A 19,366-nucleotide genomic window follows, 5' to 3' on the forward strand; every position below is an offset into this window, starting at 1 on the left:
TACCACAGCGGCCCCCAGTAGTAATAGTGACATCCCACAGCGGCCCCCAGTAGTAATAGTGACATCCCACAGTGGCCCCAGTAGTAATAGTGACATTCCACAGCGGCCCCAGTAGTAATACCGTAGTGACATCCCACAGTGGCCCCAGTAGTAACAGTGACATCCCACAGCGGCCCCAGTAGTAATAGTGACATCCCACAGAGGTCCCCAGTAGTAATAGTGACACCCCACAGCGCCCCCAGTAGTAATAGTGACATCCCACAGCAGCCCCAGTAGTAATAGTGACATCCCACAGCAGCCCCAGTAGTAATAGTGACATCCCACAGCAGCCCCAGTAGTAATAGTGACATCCCACAGCGGCCCCAGTAGTAATAGTGACATCCCACAGAGGCCCCCAGTAGTAATAGTGACACCCCACAGCGCCCCCAGTAGTAATAGTGACATCCCACAGCAGCCCCAGTAGTAATAGTGACATCCCACAGCAGCCCCAGTAGTAATAGTGAGATCCCACAGCGGCCCCCTGTAGTAATAGTGACATCCCACAGCGGCCCCAGCAGTAACAGTGACATCCCACAGCGGCCCCAGTAGTAACAGTGACATCCCACAGCGGCCCCAGTAGTAAAAGTGACATCCCAAAGCGGCCCCTGTAGTAATAGTGCCCTCCTGAGACCCATATACCCCCTCCTCCTCTGCTCGGCCTTGCTAACAGCGCTTATCCCAGGTGCACACTGTGACATCAGTGTGCTGCTGGACACCTCCTCCCCTCTGCTCTCATGGAACCAAAAAGGGGACATCAGGGGAGGGGGAAAGAGGAACCCGGTTGCACACTGACGTCGCAGTGTGCGCCAGGATCAGCGTTGCTGCTGAGTGAATAGCGGCAGGGAAGCCGTGGCCCCTGCCGGTATTCACTACCATAGTGAGCGACTGATGGCGTCCCGTGCCAGCAAGGAGGGATTTTCGTGCCGTAGGTTCACCACCACTGTTCTTATACTGACATAAAACGTATTGCTACTTACGGAAAATCAGGCGGTATAAACAGAAAACTGTCAAACCATTCAAAGACGAGAGTGCGGGGTGAGGGGCGAGCAGGGCAAACAGACATAAGCGATTGCAAAAAAGAACGTAAGCGCACGCTTATCGGTATGTGTGAAAGGCGATGGCGTGGGCGCTCACGGGTCACTACGCGGTTTCCCATCACTCGCGTTTCTTCCGTCTATCTTTGTGTAAACCCAGTAGTTAAAGGGGTTTTATAGTCAGGATAATATGCCTTCCCCCGAAGCAGAGCTGAGCGGCTCACACTGCCCCGGCTCCCTGGCGGGCATCACCATCTGGGCACCTAGCATCAGTGCTCATATCCTGGGTGCCAGGAATTTGGCGGTCCGTGTGAGCCGCCCAGCTTCGCTTTGGGGTCTGAATAGATGTATTGTCTATTTTTTTTGTTATAGCGGTCCCAGCTGCTGGAGAAGTTTTCATAGTAATGATAAACCCTTTAATCCCCGGGGACGGTGACATCACACCACTGCCAGGACGGTGACATCACACCACTGCCAGGACGGTGACATCACACCACTGCCAGGACGGCCAGCAACAGGAACAACTTTTTTTTTACAAAGTCCCATGAAACAAACATGGCAGTCAGGGGATGTAACAGTTTTCTAACGCATTAAATGGATGACTTCCTGCCAGCACGGTTCGTCATCGCTCCCCGCACTGCTAGCGAAGACATCCCATATCAACCACCGCTGTGAATGCGGACTATACCGGCTGCGGGTCACGTGTCCCTCCTCTGTCCCGGGACAGCTGCCTGGTTACACGTGACACGCGGCTCACCCTGCTCTCCTATTGGCCGGGAGGAGCGCTGTACCCGAGGGAGAGCCGCCCCTTGTGTATTGTGTCCCGAGTGTTCCGGGAAGCCGCGGTGTAGTTATAGCATACGCAGACAGTAATCAACAGCGGCGGCATGAAGACCCCGGTGTGCGCGACCCTCCTGGTGCTGGCGTGCTCCATAGCGGCCCCTGCAGGTGAGAGGGACATGTGCTCCAACTTTACTCAACTTTGTAACTAGTGCTGGTAACTTTGTGTCCCCGTCCAGCGCCTTGTGTCCTACGCAGTATCCTTGGGGGTTTCTCTAGAGCTGCGCTGCTTCCTGACGGTGTGATTATCTATCTATCCCATATCTATCATATAAGTTTTACACCCTTCAACCGTCATTCCACCAGTCGCTGGCGGTAGGCGCTACAGCGAGTTGCTGGCGTACACACGGCTGTTGTTTGTGCACTTTTCCGCAGAGTGCTCATTGTTCGCAGTCGCTGGAGCGCGCGCCTCCCCGCAAGGTTATTGGCTAGTTGGTAAAAGTCAACAATTACCTGTTTACACCAAGTGGTAATTAATCAGCCAGCGGCTATTTCTACGTGAGCGAAAACAAAGCGATTAGTGACTAGCGAATAAATGATCGCTCGTCGCCCTGTTAGTGGCTGAGCTTTCACCGAAGAATTGCCGATTACGCTTTCTTGATCGAGCAGTTATTTAGGCAATAGTTGTCCCTTGTGAAGACCCCTTAGGGCATGGCCCCCCTAGCCCATCCACCCTCTAGCATTTGTGTTATGGTACTCTGTGTTTTGGTCTAGGTGGAAGAAACAAACGATAGTTACTTTATTAGATAAGTGTTCATAGGCTACAGCGTGAGTTCCAGAAGTAGTCCGAGGATACAGCGTGAGTTCCAGAAGTAGTCCGAGGATACAGCGTGAGTTCCAGAAGTAGTCCGAGCGTTCACAAGGCTTTCTGCAAGTTTTAATTTGAGTAAATTGATTTATAATATCTGAAAAATCAACAATTTTTGGCAATTCATTTTCTATGTGAGGACGTGATTGTTACACCTGTACACTGGCGAAGACGCTATCAGGCGGTGATTCGCGGCCCGATGTCGCCCTCGCAGTCCTTCTGAAACCCCCTGGATGCGAGGCGTTTTTACATGGAAAGAGCCTTGCATCCCTGCGGGGCTGAAGGAATCCCCCATAGCAAGGAGAGGGAGGGAGGCTGAGCTACAGGGGATCTCCACATATTTGGAGTGATAGGGGGTGGGGCTAGAGGGGGTTCTCATAGTGATTCCACTCTAGCCAAGAGAGGAGGCGGGGCTAGAGGGTGGATCCCTATAACACCGCCCCCTCTCTTGGCTACAGAGGAATCACTATGAGAACCCCCTCTTGCTCCCCACTTTCAGGGGAGCCCTCTAGTCACACATCCCTATCTCCCCAAATATGGGGAGATCCCTAGGCTCATTATAGCTCAGGGTGATAATCCTGGTGAAGTGGGAGGTAAAAGTAGACAAGTGCTAAGGAGCCATCGGATGGCCTCTATAGTAGTGGTCACCTCCTTCCTCACAAAGGAGTTAAAATTGTTTCATAAACCCTCTGTCCTTCCTGGTAGCTGCTGACCAGGTCATGTGACTGCTGCAGCCTATAGGAGGCCACTGCTGTGGCCAGTGATTGGCTGTAGCAGTCACATGTCCTGGTCAGCGGAAACCAGGAAGGACGGAGTTTGAAGCAATTTTAAGTTGTTGGAAAACCCCTCTAAGAGGAAAAGGAGCCTTCCCTATCCACCATGGAGCATGTTGTGTTCTGAAATAAATACAAAGTAACATCTGGATGCTGCAATATGCCACGCCGGGGCCACCTAGTCAGCAAGCCGTAGGTAAGGGTGTCGTGACAGCGAATGAACTCGCATATACATATGTAGCTGCTTTTCATTGGCTGTTGGGGAGGTTATATAATGAGAGCTCTGACGCCCCCTAGCTGGGGTTATTATAAGATCTGTAAGCTGTAACTAACATCCAGCTTATCGGGTTCCCTTTATCTAGTCGTGGAGAATCCATTATGATCACGAGGGAGGTGACTCGGATCTCTTGTCAAATAGACACTGTTGTTTCAACAAACTTTACATAAATCAATAGTAGAAGTGAATATAAGAAACGTTGTAGCACACTGGATGGCCACTTTATTAGAGACACTTGACCTTAATTGGAGTTTACCTCTATGCAGATTGGACATGTGACTTTAGAGCTCAGCATAAAGTGAAGTGAGTAAGGTTTTGGTGGATCAGTTTGTGTGAATCCACATTAGAATTGGAAAATTGAGAATTTTAAAGCTGCGCTTAGACTTTACGATCCTTTATAAAATAGTTCAAACAAGCGAAACTGAATAAGAAACGTTCAGTTTAAACGGGCGCGAACGAGGAATGAGAGCTGTGTCGTTCCCGTTCGGTTTCCGCCGGCTCGTTCATTTGTTGGGCAGTTTAAACACTAATCGTTCACTGTTTCATAGTGGAATGTGAAATGCTGAACGAGGAGTGGACAAGAATCGTGCGATCTAAACAGGCTTAACGAGAATTGTGAGATTCTTCTTCCGTCTAAAAGGGCCATAAGAGACTTCAAGCGAGGCCTGGTCATCGGTGCCAGACCAGCCGGGGCCGGGATTTCATTGCCAGCCGTGTGGAGTGTTGTCCTGCAACAGTGAGTATACTGAGAATGGTGTGATCAGGGAGAAGCATCCAGCGAGAACTTATCCTGTGGATGTAGACTCGTTCACAAAAGGGGTCAGAGGAAGACATCAAGAATCGTTCTGATGAGTAGGCCTTGCACAGTCATGCAAATTGCAGCTAAATACAACTCTGGTGCTCCATCTAATGTGTCCAGACACACAACTTGTAGTTTCTCAGCACAGACAGGTAACAACATCAGATTAAGGCCGGCTTCACACAGTTAGAAAATCGCGCAGGATTTGTGCATTGCGAAATGCACAAATATGAGACTTATTCTTTTGAATGGGGTCATATAGATGAGCCATGTTTTCCTGCATGGCACCGCGAAGTGATGCTATGCGGGAAACAAATTGCGGCATGCTCTACCTTTTCTATCTGCTCTTGCATCACAGCCCCATTACTTTCAATGGACTGGCAGCAGCATTGCAAGGTCTCCCATTGAAAACAATGGGAGAAACTCTTCGATTCCCTAACTGATGCGAGGCTGTTTTGACATGAAAATGCCTCGTATTCTTAGGGAACTCGCATGGCGGGGAGCAGGATTCGCGGCCCCATATCGTGCTCGCCAGTGTGAAGTTGTCCTAACAGTCCTATTCTCTCTTGAAAGAGCACAAAACGTGGATCCCTGAGCAGTGGAAAACATGGTCCTATCAGAGGAATCCAGATTTCTGTTACACCATGCTGATAGGAAGGTCAGAATTTGGTGCAAGCAGAATGAATCGATGACCCCCTTCCTGTTAGTTGTCAACAGCTCAGTTCAAATTAGGTCCAAGGTGTCTTTAATAAAGTGACCATTTAGCATATATCTAGAGAAAGGCGTCTCTTTCTCCATCTGTCAGCCACTTCTTCTCCCTCTACCTCTTGCTTTAATCACTCAATCTGATTTGTCTGGTAAAATCTGTGTTGAGAGACAAGTCAGATTATCAGCCCACTGAGGGACCAGGTTACATGCTGCCTATAAAAATCTATGGAAGAAGAGGAAGCTGCTGAAGGCTAGGCAGAGAGAGACAGAGATTCTGCTGTTGAAGGTCTAAGTGTTTTATCTCACCCCCGTGCTGGACTCACATCTACACTGCTCAGTACTGCTGTATAATGTATTTCATGCTACTTTGTCTCTGCATATGACACATAGTAGTAGGGGAACAGTCTTCTCTACTTCCCGTGTGTACAGTATATGAGACATATCATAGCAGCTGGTCTCCACCCACCAGTCTAGGGAAAACTGAAAATTAAGTATACAGCTACAGAGGGGAAAACCAATGATAATTTCATATGCAGATGTACTGCTACTCATGTACATGTCTTAGTCTGAAAAGTCACCTGAAACAATGGGTACAGTGTAACCTTGCCTGTAGTTCATGTCTGTTGTGTTTAGTTAATCATCTGCGGAGGTGCGTGACATTTTCTATGCATGATGTCATGTCTGTAAATCTAATGTGTCGTCCTGTTTACACAAGTTTCTCATACACTCATTTCCTCTTTTACAACAATAGCTTGTGATTCGGAGACCCTGGTCTGTAAGATACCTAGTTCAGGCACGCTAGGGTATCGTAATCATACCGTGGTAGCAGATGAGTAGCTGTGAGAAATATTAGGTCTCTGCTGGGGTTTTGGCCTCTGGATGTAAGCAAGAGTGTTTCCATTCACTGACATGAAGCAGCGCATTATAGCTTATTGAAGGGGACCTCCTGCTATTATGTGTTCCATGTATTCAGGTGATGTGATGGGCACACAGGTAACGGCTTGTTACAGTTATTAGAGAGCTGTAGGTTATGTCCACAGGGAACGCTTTTCGCTATAAGAATCTGTGTCAGAATCTGCATGTGTTACCTGGGATTGTCTGCAGGTTCCAACCTGCATGAATGGGAGCTGCGCCTGCAATCCCATGCCAGGTACAATGTACGGAGATGTCTGCTTCCAGCCACGCAGCTGATTGGAGAGGTCCCAAGTGGCGGACCCCCGCCGATCTGATGATGGGCAGAGCTGAACAGTCCACACAGCAGGCCGGCTCCCTTATGGATTTCCTCTGCAGCGTACGGATGAGATATGTTACAGTTTCATCCACTTTGCTGCTGTAATACACTGAAGGCTTTCCACACGCAAATCAATTGCAAAAAATTCTAAGTATTGGCGCACTTTGGGCGCGGCCTTACACTGTTATGGTGTATGTCTGATTCCGAAAGGGACTGATCGGAGTCTTAAGGACCAACGTCATGTGTCAAACCACCCTTAAAGGGAACTTGTTCGCTGCGCAATCTATAAGGATAGAGCAGGGGCGTCAGACTTATTTTCTCCCGAGGGCCACATTAGCCTTCTGGTTGCATTCAAAGGGCCAATTGTAACTGTAAAGGCTGGTTTAGACGCAACGATTATCGCTCAAAAAATCTTTTAAACGATAATCGTTGTGTTCTTTTTACAGCGCAAGCTGATCGCTCAAATGTTGTGATCACCTTGTGCTCCGAGCGGAGGATGCAGAAGACAAGTGGGGTGTCCCTGCTTGTCTTCTGCATTCAGCTGTTCCCCTCTCGCAGCGCCCGGCTGTTATACAGCCAAGAGCTCCGAGTGGGGTATGGAGAACAGAGCTGGACCGCTGTGTTCTTCATACCCCGGCCGTCATCAGGGAGCGGGATACAGCTGAAACAATAGTATCAGCTGTATCCCGCTGTGAATCCCTGATAAGGCTCATCGTTGTCTTTCAGCCTGCTGTAAAGTGGAGTTACACACAAGGATTATCGCTCAAAAGATGGCTTTGAGCGAATTTTGAGCGATAATCGTTGTGTCTAAACGGGCCTTTAGACTGTGTAGTAATAATGGCCCCAGTAGAAATAAGTCAGCGGTCACAGACACTGCTGGATCGGAGCTGCAGCTGGGGAAGTGGAATGCCTGTTAGGTTGCTGCCTGGCCAGTAGCGGGCTGAGTGCAGCCTACGGGCCTTGTGTTAGACGTGTCTGATATAGAGGAAGAGTAGCTGAGCAGATGAAATAATTGTGTGGGAGAAGACTTGGTAGAACTAGTCATTTAATCCCTGACCATTCTCTGCTCTCTGTCCAGTGGGCGGTCCTTCAGTGATGGGCAGCCTCCTATATTGTGCATACACAGAGCTGTCGATCACTCAATAGGCCCGCCCACTGGACTCCCGAACTCAGAATGTACAGGGATTCATAGGGGTTGCACACTTATTATTTACATATTTTAACCCCTTATGACCAGGCATTTTTTTTTTTCGTTTAGACGGAACTATTGTTCAAGTGAGTGAAAGTGGACAATAATTGTTTAGTCTAAACGTGAGACAGCGACTGAATGGAAATTATTTGCTTGTCATCCGTTATTCATTTTAGGCAAGCATAAAAATCATTGGCTCGCTCACTCATCTTTTGGGTTAAACAGCAGTTGTTCAGCCCGTGAATGATTCCAGTGTAAACGCACCAATGATTGATTTGCCTGTCTATATACGGGCTGCACAAGTGCCAACGAGTCAGCGGTGACGTCACTCGCTCGTTCAAACGCGAACCGTCTCACATAAGGGACCCCTGAGGCCTGTGAGATAATCCTCCACCTACAAAGCGCCGACATCAGATTTGTTCTGTGCGGTTTAATTTCTCGTCAGAAGCCTGGTCACTTGATCTACAAAGGTGCCTCAGATCCCTCCGGGGAGGATAGAATTACCAGGCATGTAAGTCACCGTGAACATGAGAAGATCACACTGGGACTAATAGTGTCTGCCGAGCGGACTGTGACTACAGGTGACCAAAGCGACGCTTTCATCGCCACTGACGAGGTTTACCATTCAGGAGTCATTAGTGGCAGATGACAAGGTCGCCCGCGCCACAAATCCTATAGATCTGCTGCAAATAAAAGCACTGCTAGGACAATGGATGTGTCGGACTGCACTAATCCGTCCCCAGTACGCAGCACCGCTGCTCGTCCGGGCTGAATTCATGTATACATCATAGTCACAGCTCCGGTTGTCACTTTTGGTAAACGGCACCTGATTTAATACTATGAAAAACACTGTTTTTCCTAATTGTGTAAGGGGTGAGACCTGTCAGTTCTGCCATGCATTGTAGGGGGCGCCAATGACTCTTCTCCCAGTTTCCAGCTAGTTATTAAACGCAGCGCTGTGAGCATAGCTGTAAAGGTGCGCCCACGGGGCGGAATCGCACTGCACATGTCCATGATGTCAGATTCCTGGGCATGCGCAGTGCCAATCGCAGTCCGTACGTGGTCTCTGCTGACAGAGCGTATGGGCTGTAATGCATACAACACTGCGGGAGATACGCTGCATTATACGCTTATGTGAACGAGCACTAAGCCACATTTTTGCTGTCATTTGCAGCAGATCTGCACACGGATTTAGCCCTGTCACTAGGCAAAATCCATATGAAGAATTTCCGATACAATTCTGTACGTATCTGCGTGAAGAAGTCACGTGCCCGTTCCACGTGTTTATTTTGCCCACTGACAGTTGACAGGGCTAAATCCATGTGCAGATCCATGAGAATATGCAGCGGTTTTAGAGGTGGAATCTGCGCTGAATGTTCATGTCAGATCCCGCAATGTGAACGTACCATAAGGCCTCATTTACAGCGGCGTATGCTGTTCTGGTCCGTGAAAACCATTTTCACTGCATGTGTATGTGCGCTTTTGGTGTGTATCCACATTTTTTATGTCTGTGTTACATCTGACTTCAATGCGGTTTTCACATGCACACAAAAAAATGCAAGAAGGCCCAATTGATGTCACTTTATTTCCATTGTCCTCTGCCAACATGCAGTTAAAAAAATAATAAAAATACAGTGAATATGCAGAAAATCCTCCTTTTAGAATGGGCCCGAAGTCCTCCCCTCATTGTTCTCATGACTTTAATCACTCACTTTGATTGTCTGCTAAAATCTGTGTTGAGAGACAAGTTGGATTATTAGCCCACTGAGGGACCAGGTTACATGCTGCCTATAGAAATTTATGGAAGAAGAGCAAGCTGCTGAAATATGCAGAAAACCCTCCTTTTAGAATGGCGTATTTTCAGTCCGTGCGTTGGCCAATAGGGTGAGACACCCCTCATCGTTCTCATTACATACAGATTGTGAGAAAAAAAACTCATGTCAAGCACTATTCCAATTAGATTCACCGATGAAACGTGCCCATTCAAGTCAATGAGGATGCAAAAAAAAGCAGATAGAAAATATCCATTTTTTTATGGCTGTAGCCCTGCCGAGTTTATCTTTTAGTTGCACCTAGCCGTAGGCCATATTCAGACAGCTGCATGCATCAAGAAGCTCTCAGACACCCGTCCTAGTGCCGTCCGATATCCACGGACCCTGCACATTGCACATGCTATTTACATCCTCGAAAATGGAGGAGAATACGACATGTCACCACCGGTCTGTGTGATAGAATGGCCGTATGAATAGCCCAGTTGGCTGTAATGGGTCCGTGTTCTGTCCTGAATGTACTGACAGCACGGGCTCCGATTATACGGCTGTCTGAATGGGCCCAATGTTACGTGGATGACATAAAACTTGGGAGCGCTTCCCTCCTAATGACTAGTTCCGGCTGCCTGTGTACAGGCTGCGGCTACATGGAGCTTCTTGTAGTGTGACTTTCCAGGAATACTAAGACTTGCCTACAGCCACTGCAGTCGTTACAATGTGCCAGGGTATGATATCAGGAGAATAGCTCAGAACTGCCAGAAGATCTATTCTAAGAGCGATCGGCGCCGTGTTTCGAGCCTAGATGTGCTGCACTTTATAAGGTAATGAGTTTTTAGATTCCTCAATGCTTGACATTTTAGCGGTGACATTAGTTCTGATCATAAAATGTGCATTTATCTTAGCAGAGGTGATTAATGCTATTATGTGTCTTTGTTTAGCTTATGCCAAAGTGGCCATCTCTGGTCCCCAGACCCCAGTGCTAGAGGGTGAAGATGTGACCCTGGAGTGTCTCTCAGATGGGGATTCTGACATGGCAAACTACACGTTCGAAAAATACAGCACAGTAAGTGTTTATTATCATTTATAACATAGTATACTCCAGAGCTGCACTCACTATTCTGCTAGTGGAGTCACTGCATACAAACGTTACTTATCCCGCAAATGGGTGATGTTTCCGTGCCTAGTAAGTACGTGGCTTTCCTACAAGTCAACAGGCCTTGTAACATGACCAGGAATATAAGCCAATGGAAGGTAGATCTAACATGTACAGCCCTTGTCAGTCTAAGGAGCTGCACTCACTCAGCCAGTCAGAAATCCACTGTACCCTGACAAGGGCAAAACCCCCCAAAACGCTGTCTGTACATATTGGCATTCCAGATTTCTCAAGTGAAGCACTGCATGGCTATTTAATTCTCCTCATGCCTATTAGGCGGTCTCCACCTGTACTCCTCCTGATTACTTATCCTGTATTATACTCCAGAGCTGCAATCACTGTTCTGCTGGTGAAGTCACTGGGTACAAATATTGTATTGCTTAATCTGTAGTGATCCTTGGTCATGGTCTCTATTACACTGCATTCCCATTTCTGCAAGTTGTAACTGGAAACCATCAACATGCTTGGTGGAAGAAACCCCGATTAACAGCTTGGCTGAGAAGAAAGAGGTTTGGTCAACTAGTAGGACTAACTATTCTTGTTTTCAGGAAGAGAAACCAAGTAATCTTTTGTAGATCTGATAGCTTTAAATAGCTAACAAAGAGAAATGATGTTGCAGCAAACTACTTCTGGAATGTTTGAGATCTTGCTGTTCTACCAAGATCATGCATTAAGGATAGGAGTGTGACGGGGCAAGGTCATGAGGGGGTTAATAGACGGCGAGAATACAGATGGTCACAGACTTGGGGTCTCCAGCAGCACAGAGTATTTTCAGATACGCCTGTACAAACTCCAGTGAGGCTTATGGTTTGTCTTGCCTTAGGACTATGATGGGACACAATTAGAGTGGTGATATGGGAAGAGACTGGAGACAATTGCGAGATCACACAATGACTATTACTCAGTGGAAGAAGCCGGCGTCTTCCAGCAGCACAAAGTATTTCAGGAGTGAAGTGAGCGGATTTGGGGGCAGTGATGTGACCATATGCTACAAGTCCTGATAATACAGGGTGGTCGCAGAAATGTATCCCACCACCGCACTCGCTGTCTAAAAGAAATACTGTCTCTGTTGCCCATAGCAACCAATCACAGCGCAGCTTTCACTTTACCTCAGCAGTATAAGAAATGAAAGCTGCGCTGTGATTGGTTGCTATGGGCAACAAAGACCAATTTTCTTTTAGACTGCTTTTATAAGAGTGTGGTGCTGATTACTTTTCCATGGCCCTCCCTGTATATAGAAATGAAGCAGCCCAAGTACTTGATGGAGGTGGTTAGAGGTGCCGTCTTTCAGGAGCCTGCTGCGGTGTCCTGCCCGCCCGGGTCATATCAGTGAGGGAAGGAGTCCAAGTATGGGACCGCAGAGTGATGATGGACGTGGCCAGGTCTCCCAGCAGCACGGAGTGTTAGACCACTGGAAAGCTAATCTCTTTACATAATGGCCCTAGCGGTGTATTGTCGGGTGCTGCACATGTAACCCTGTCTGTATCTGTGGTAGTATTGTGCAGCGTTGCCTCATCTCATGTTTGCTCAGCTGTTTAGTTTCAGATGACGCCATGTATGTATTTCACAGTATCGTATAACCAACAGTGGGCCGTATCACACAGTACAGCTGCACTATGTATCACGCAGGCCCTGCTGCATTACAGCAGTACAGGATGGGCCGTGGATAATAAGCCTGGCACCACACTCTTATGGAAGCTGTGTAAAAGGAAACCATCTTATAACAACCAATCACAGCGCAGCTTTCATTTTACCTCAGCTGTGTAAGAAATGAAAGCTGCGCTGTGATTGGTTGCTATGGGCAACAGACAGATTTTTTTTGTAGACAGCTCTTATAACAATTCGGTGCCGGAATACTTTTCCACGGCTCACTCTGTATAATATTCAGGAGCGGTATATGTGTGTTATTCCGCTGGAGCTATTTACTTTCTCTTCACACCCAGATATGGCTGTTCTCTCTGTTAACACCCCATGTTATTGTACATTTCCGCCAGCTGAGTATGATGGTAGCTGCGTGGCATGTTGGTCGGCCGGCACAGATGTAATTAGTTTATACGGTTGCCAGAGTTATATTTTTATATATAATGAAGTTCCTAAAATCTGACATTTGCTAGTCTGGGATGTCTGCTAATACATTACAGTGTGACCTTTCTCCAGAAGTCTGAGCACAGAGGAAAAAATAAAGGGAAGCTTGCAAATTTTGTATTAACGGTTTATATTGAGTCATTCACCCTATTGTACAAGTGGGGCTTATCTACAGAATATTTGATAATCCGGCACCTGATTACTTTTATCTAGATAGATAATTTATTTGTTTTAATTAAAGGGGTATTCCCAATATTGATTTTTTTTTTCTTTTATCACCTATCCACAGGAGAGGGGGTAAAAGTCTAATCAGTGGGGGTCTAATCCTGAGATACCAGGAACGAGGGTCCCATGTCCCCCCTTTTCTGCTCACTGCAGGAGGAGACTAAATGGACTGGTGGTCGGGCATGTGCAATACCATTCCATTCATATCAATGGGGCTGATGGAAATGGCCGAGTACAAACACCCTGATATCAGTTCCATTGAAAATGAACGGAGCCATATCGCGCTTATCCAACCATTGCTCATTTCAGGCTCCTCCTCACTGTGGTGGGGGGATAGTGAGGAGGAGAGAGGAACACGCCCCCCCTTCCCCCTTCCCGCTCTCAGCATTGGTGGGGGTCTTGGTGGGAAGACCTCCATCGATCAGACTTTGAAGACCCCTTTGAGGACCTCATTCTAGCAAATGTTCTTCAAACTAATAGTTATCCTGTCGGTATGGCCGCTCTTCCTCAGTTAGGAGATGACATTCCCTGCCAGCCAGGAAACTTGGCAATGTAAGAACTAATAATGCACAGACATTTGTTACAAATTCCACTTAACCATTTCTTGGTTGATAGCCAATATGGCAACTATTGCAATTTTTTGGAGGGGTTGTCACCTGGCGTGCCTCACACTCTAAATGGCAAACTCAGACACATAGCTGGAATTTCCATCACCGGCAGAAAAGATTCATCTTACTGCCCAAGCCCTGTATCTGAATGCCAAGGCAAGGTGGCTTGTTGGCACCCAAGACCCGGATCCACACGTCTGTATCCGTTAGCTGCCTCCGTGGGCAGAGACAAGGTTCGTTATGGAATCCAATTTTGCCATCATGAACTTGGACGCTACCCCTTGACTCTTATTAACGAAGGGGATGGGACTGACTACCTCTCACCAGGGGTCCCCTAGCATTCACATTGGCCACCTCTGTACCATGCATGCTTCTGCCCGTCTATTCCTGCGGTGGTACATAGAGATCCATCACTCCCTAACCAGTCCAGTATTCTGTAACCTTGTCGCTCGTCGGATCGTTAAACCACAGAGATGCTTCACTGTTCTCATCCAAGGACACGGCAGCGTTGCTTCCTCCGGCCGCCCAGCGCGACGCTTCTCTTGTCTTCCCAAATCTGCCTGCTTGAAAAAAAAAAAAATGATTTTATTAGAAATGTTTGTTTTACACTAAACAAAGAGAAAACAAAGTTTAACTTGTAAAATGAAAAGCAAATACAATTACAGCAGTGTTTCGGTCTCGCTCGGCGGCTCTGTCTTCTTTCCACTCTGATTGGGCTCCACAACGTCAGCGCTTGTTTGTTTATGCCGCGCTTCGTGTGATGGATGCTCTTAAAAGCTGCTTACAGGGGAAATGTGAGCACTTAGGAGAACCGTGTACACTGCTTAGAGGGAAGCTTCATCTTCCTCTGAAGGCAGAGGATTAGAATGGTGGGGGGAGGGTGTGGACCCTGCGAATTATCCCTTGCTTTGTATTGATTTTCCCCAGATGGAGAGTTGATCTTCATCTTGTCCTAATAACGGCTAAAGAGAAGGCAGCTCAGCAGACTCGACATGGGAGGCGCTCGCTCTTCATGGCTTTATGAAGCAGGTACATTGTTGGAAAAGTAGTTCAGGCCTGGGATTAGACAACCTGGTAGGACCCTAGTGACTGCCCAGATTTACCCCTGGACAATCCCCTGGAGGAGTTCCACCATGGTCAATATGTGGGTGCCCTCCCTATACCCCTAGTCAGTGCCAAGGGTGGCAAGCAAGTTTATATTTCTCTAAGACTGGGGGAGACACTGATCCTCTCTTAAATTGTCTCTGCTGGCTGCATAGGGCATGTAAATGGCAAAATTGGTGGCATCTTTGTACTTTTACTAGACCTTTGCTATAAAAAAAAATAAAAAATTTTTTTCCTCCTGAAATGGATTTTTAGGGGGAGAAAAAGTATACTTTAATGCTATCATCACGTCCATAATGACCCAGACTATAATGTTATCACATGATTTAACCTACACGGTTAATGCCGTAACACAAAAAAAAGCTTGCATTCCCAGAATTGTCTTCTTTTGTTCAGCTTGCCCCACAAAAAAAAAGGAATGAAAACCTCATGTGAAGAGGCAGAGAGCATAGAGGAGACCTACCAACATCATGTGAGGAGCAGCAACTGGTATACAAGGGCTGGGAGGTAAAGGCTCCATTCCTCCTCCTGCTGACTGATACAACTGAGATTTTATCTCGGCACCAATATTCACATATACTGCTTTTTGTCCTCTGCACTGAATGATCACTGACAGGCTTAAGCCCCATTTACACGCAAAGATGATTGCTCAAAATTTGTTCAAAAGTTAGGATGATTGACTGTTTTAGCGATCATTTTGCATAAGCTGCTAATAGACACTAATGCCTATTAGCAGCTTATTACCTTTAATTTGCATGTAAATGAGCCTCTGGGAGCTGTATAGAGAGAACAGCAGGTGGTCTGCTATCTGCATACAGCCCCTTTGTTCTGCCACTGGACTGCAGCTGAATACAATGTTATCAGCGCTCCCGTGGAGAATCACAGCATGTGGTTCCTGCCATCAGCTCTCCGGCTGAACAATGGATTTTAAACTCAACATAAAATCATCGTCTGGCCGAAAAGCAAACAATGGTAGCATTTACATGCAGCAATTATCACTTAAAAGCCATTGTTTGAGTGATAATCATTGCGTGTAAATGGGGCTTTAGATAGGTGCTCAGCTCTCTGTCCTCATGCTACCTGTCCTAGCAGGGAGAGTTCTGTTCAGCAACCCAATCTATTTATCCTATGGGGTACACTGGGATGCTTTCTTCTATTTCTCAACCTTATTAAGGTCCATTCAATTAACTGTAACAGTTGCACAAGTTTAATCTTCACACAGCTTAACTTTAACTTGGCACAGGTTAACGATTACTTGCAGTAAAAACTTGTATCCTGGAGGAGGGATCACTAATTTAGCACTGTCCTCTACTCTTTACCAATCCACTCGCACTACATGCCTTCGTATAGCCAGTCTCTCTTGGTCCACTGGTCACTCTCTCCACCTTTTAGCTGGCACCTACACTGACCCGAGAATAGCTTCCAAACCAGGACATTCTCAGCTTCTCTGAGATGATGACATTCAAGTCTTACTGCGTAGCACCTCTTGGATGTTTTTGGATCTCCAGGTCTCCATCATCAGCTCAGTCTTATCGCAGCTACTCGGGAACCTTCCTGCGCAGCTCCACTGCGGCTCTTAGTTGCTCTCTTCACTCCTGCCTACAGACCACTCGCACCGTCCTCGGTGGCAGTACTTTAGTCCTGCTCTTCTCCCAGTGAGCAGTTTTCTCTGGCACCTCATAAGGTCTCGTGCGCTCACACGGACTGCTATCCAAACTTGCCAGTAGTCCCGTTTTGGCAATACTTTTCCACATACTGGCCCACAGAGGTGGAGTCACCTGCATACCTTACAGACATGTTTTATGTCTCACTGTTATGATATAATAGTAACACCCTAGGCTGTTATTAATCACTTTCGTTCCTACATGTTAAGCTGGACTTTCCCCAACTTCCCCACCTCTTGTAGTTCCTCTTCCCTTATTAATGACTCCAGCCGCTGCTGAGCGCGTTGTTAGCTGTGGCGCATGGCGTCTTATCCTATCATTTATTCTGAATCCACGATTATCTAGATGACATTTCCCCCGGACAGGAAGATGCCGCTGATACATCCATGTTTATCACTTGCTTTCTACTGCGGGCCCTGTGAATGTGCTAGGCTATCATAGCTACAACCTTGTTATACCGGTCTGTGCCAATATCTGTCATGTCCTGCGTTACATTGGCTGTTAAATCTTAGGACCCTTTAAATGGGAGGAAAGACCAAAGTTAAAACTAAAAAAGGGCAGAGGCACCTTCAATAGTTTGCTATGGAGCCCAGCATTTTCTAGTTAAGTTGCTTGTAATCAGTATCTATATGGTTAGTGTGTGCGCTGCTCCACCTCTGGGGGAAACGGGGGTATGACTCTTCGGCAATCCTATCCAGTCGAGAAGAGGCCAAGATACTTGCCTGTGACTCTCTTGTTCTTGAAGTGTAGAGTCATTGGCTTGGTTGTCTCCATAACTCCTACAGACTTCAGTGAAGAGGGCCTTGTGCATGTGCAGCCACGTCTTCTGATAGGGGGCTAAGTGGGATGGGGGCCCCCACTAAATATTTTGCTCAGTGGCCTTTATCCAGCCCTACTGCCCTCCCGTTGTTCTTCTGATCCTGGTGGTTTTGCACTAGTAGCCGTATTGGTGATCACTAAGCTTTCCCAAAAACTGAGAAATAGAATTTTTTTTTTTACAGACTGGAGTCACTCACTCAGCATGCAGTTACTCAAGAAGAGCGCTGCTCAAGTACCTGCCTTATCCGAGCGTGCTCGCTCATCTCGAAAATGCTGTGTGTCTCATGTTTGAGTCTCTTTTATAACTTAGAACGTCTTGAGACATTCTGACCTCTTGAGTAAATCACACGACATTCATGCAGTAATATAACAGTGGTTTCAAACCAGTCTGGCAACATTTCTGCAGGATATGTCTTAGAACAACATCAACGTGTCTAACTTGTTCTTAACCCCTTCCTCGTCTTGGGGTAAATAATGTGCTTGCTTTAAGGCCACTCTCATACAGGCGTTTGTGAAAAGTGTTTTTGTGAGCGTTTGCTTGCGGTTTTACTGCATATTTTGTGTAGTAACGCAGGCAAAGCAAACTGATGACATCACCATAAAATGACGTTACCTTTATTCTGCTGGTTAGTATGAATGCAGGTATACTAACATTTCTATAGTTTTTGTTATATTTAACTGCTTTTACAAAATAAAAAATAGCTTTCTGAAACTTCATTTTTCCATTGATGAAGCTGTGCTTGCAGGGAAAAACTATTTCTGTTATTTTCCGTTTGCCCTCCTGCACTGAGCTGTTTTCTACAGGAAGCAGAGTGCTCTGTTTCCACTGCAGTGGCCAAGCTCTGTATTACAAGCAACACTTGCATTCATTTCAATGAGAACTTGGCCTGCAGTACCAAGCCCAGCCACTGCTTTGGGAACGGAGCTGTGTACTTCCTGCAGAGAACAGCTCAGTGCACAAGGGTAAACAGCTGATCAGTGAGAGTCCTGAGTAACAGACCGTCACCGATCTATTATTGATGACGTATAATTGAGGATAGGCACTCAATAGTTTACAACTGAACAACCCCTCTAAGCTCTGGCAGAGCCTAATAGGAGTGCTACGATGGCAGACCTGGGGGCCTTCATTAGGTTGCCAGATACCATGGCAACACATTGGCACCCTGTGGCAGAAAATCTGCAGCATATACTCTATTGTTTTAATGAACATTGTCTCAAAGTCAGTTTGTGTCCATAGAATAGTGAGTGCAGCTCTGGAGTGTTCTATAGGCTGCAACTTGGGTTCAGTACTGGATAAGTAATGTATGTACAGAGTGACTCAACTTCTTATATAGATTATATCGTATGGTATAAACTGTAAAATGATGTTCCGAGCAGACCTTAAGGGGACCCGGCCAGGTATGCCTATTGCTCTTGTATATGTTGTGAAATGCTGTCTATGGGAGCGCACAGCAGTCTGAAGAGTCAGATCTTCATACTAAATGTAAAGTTTACCGGCGGACAGCACAGAATCGGGGGACTGGGTAAGTATAAAAATACATCCCCGACACCTCCCTGAACAGCACTCTAACATAGCTTATGGTGCTGTTCCAAGGTGGCAGGCTACCTTTAAGGGGATTGTCTAGGAAATTAAAGGGATTGCCAGAGGTTTTGTTTTTTTCAGATCTTCCCCATACCCAAATATAATACAGTTAATACTCGCCTCTCCCGGTTGCCCACATGTCCCACACCACAGCCACTGTCTCTCCTGTAATATACAGTTCACAGGCTGCTGCAGCCTGTGTTCCAGGTCTCACAGGCTGCTGCAACCAATCACAGAGCCCAGTGCTCAATCACTGTAATTCTCTGCAGCAGCCCGTGATGTCCTGTACACAGTCTGCTGCAGTCTATAGCCAATACATGGGTATTGGTAATCTAGGAGGTACAGCTAAGTAACAGCAACCTGTGCCTTTTATCTGCCACTCTGGACCCTCTTCATCCTGCGCCGCCTCCGATCTTCCACTGTGTTTACATGCATCACTTTTGCAGTAAATACAACAAACTGTTACCTGCAATTTACCAGCATGCATTGAGCTTGTTTACCGGCCAGTGCTGTAGCTCCGCCCACAGCTCACAGGTCCTGCAACTTACTAGCATATATTTAACTTGTTTACCGGCCAGTGCTGTAGCTCCACCCCCACACCTTACAGGTCCTGCAGCTTACTAGCACCTCCCTCTTGCTCGGAGTGCCAGAGAAGGCTG

General features: G+C 46.8%; 1 protein-coding gene across 1 annotated transcript in view; it reads left to right on the plus strand.

The window, feature by feature from the left end:
* Nucleotides 1–1,862: 1,862 nt before the first annotated feature.
* Nucleotides 1,863–19,366, plus strand: part of LOC136632314 (basal cell adhesion molecule-like) — a 40,169-nt gene continuing 22,665 nt past the window's right edge. Inside the window, exons 1-2 of the mRNA XM_066607101.1 lie at nucleotides 1,863–2,021; nucleotides 10,406–10,530. Of these exons, the coding sequence (XP_066463198.1) occupies nucleotides 1,961–2,021; nucleotides 10,406–10,530 (186 nt within the window). The 5' untranslated portion in view covers nucleotides 1,863–1,960. The remainder of the gene's footprint in view (nucleotides 2,022–10,405; nucleotides 10,531–19,366) is intronic.

The sequence above is a fragment of the Eleutherodactylus coqui genome, chromosome 6, assembly GCF_035609145.1.
Source record: "Eleutherodactylus coqui strain aEleCoq1 chromosome 6, aEleCoq1.hap1, whole genome shotgun sequence".
NCBI lineage: Eukaryota > Metazoa > Chordata > Amphibia > Anura > Eleutherodactylidae > Eleutherodactylus > Eleutherodactylus coqui.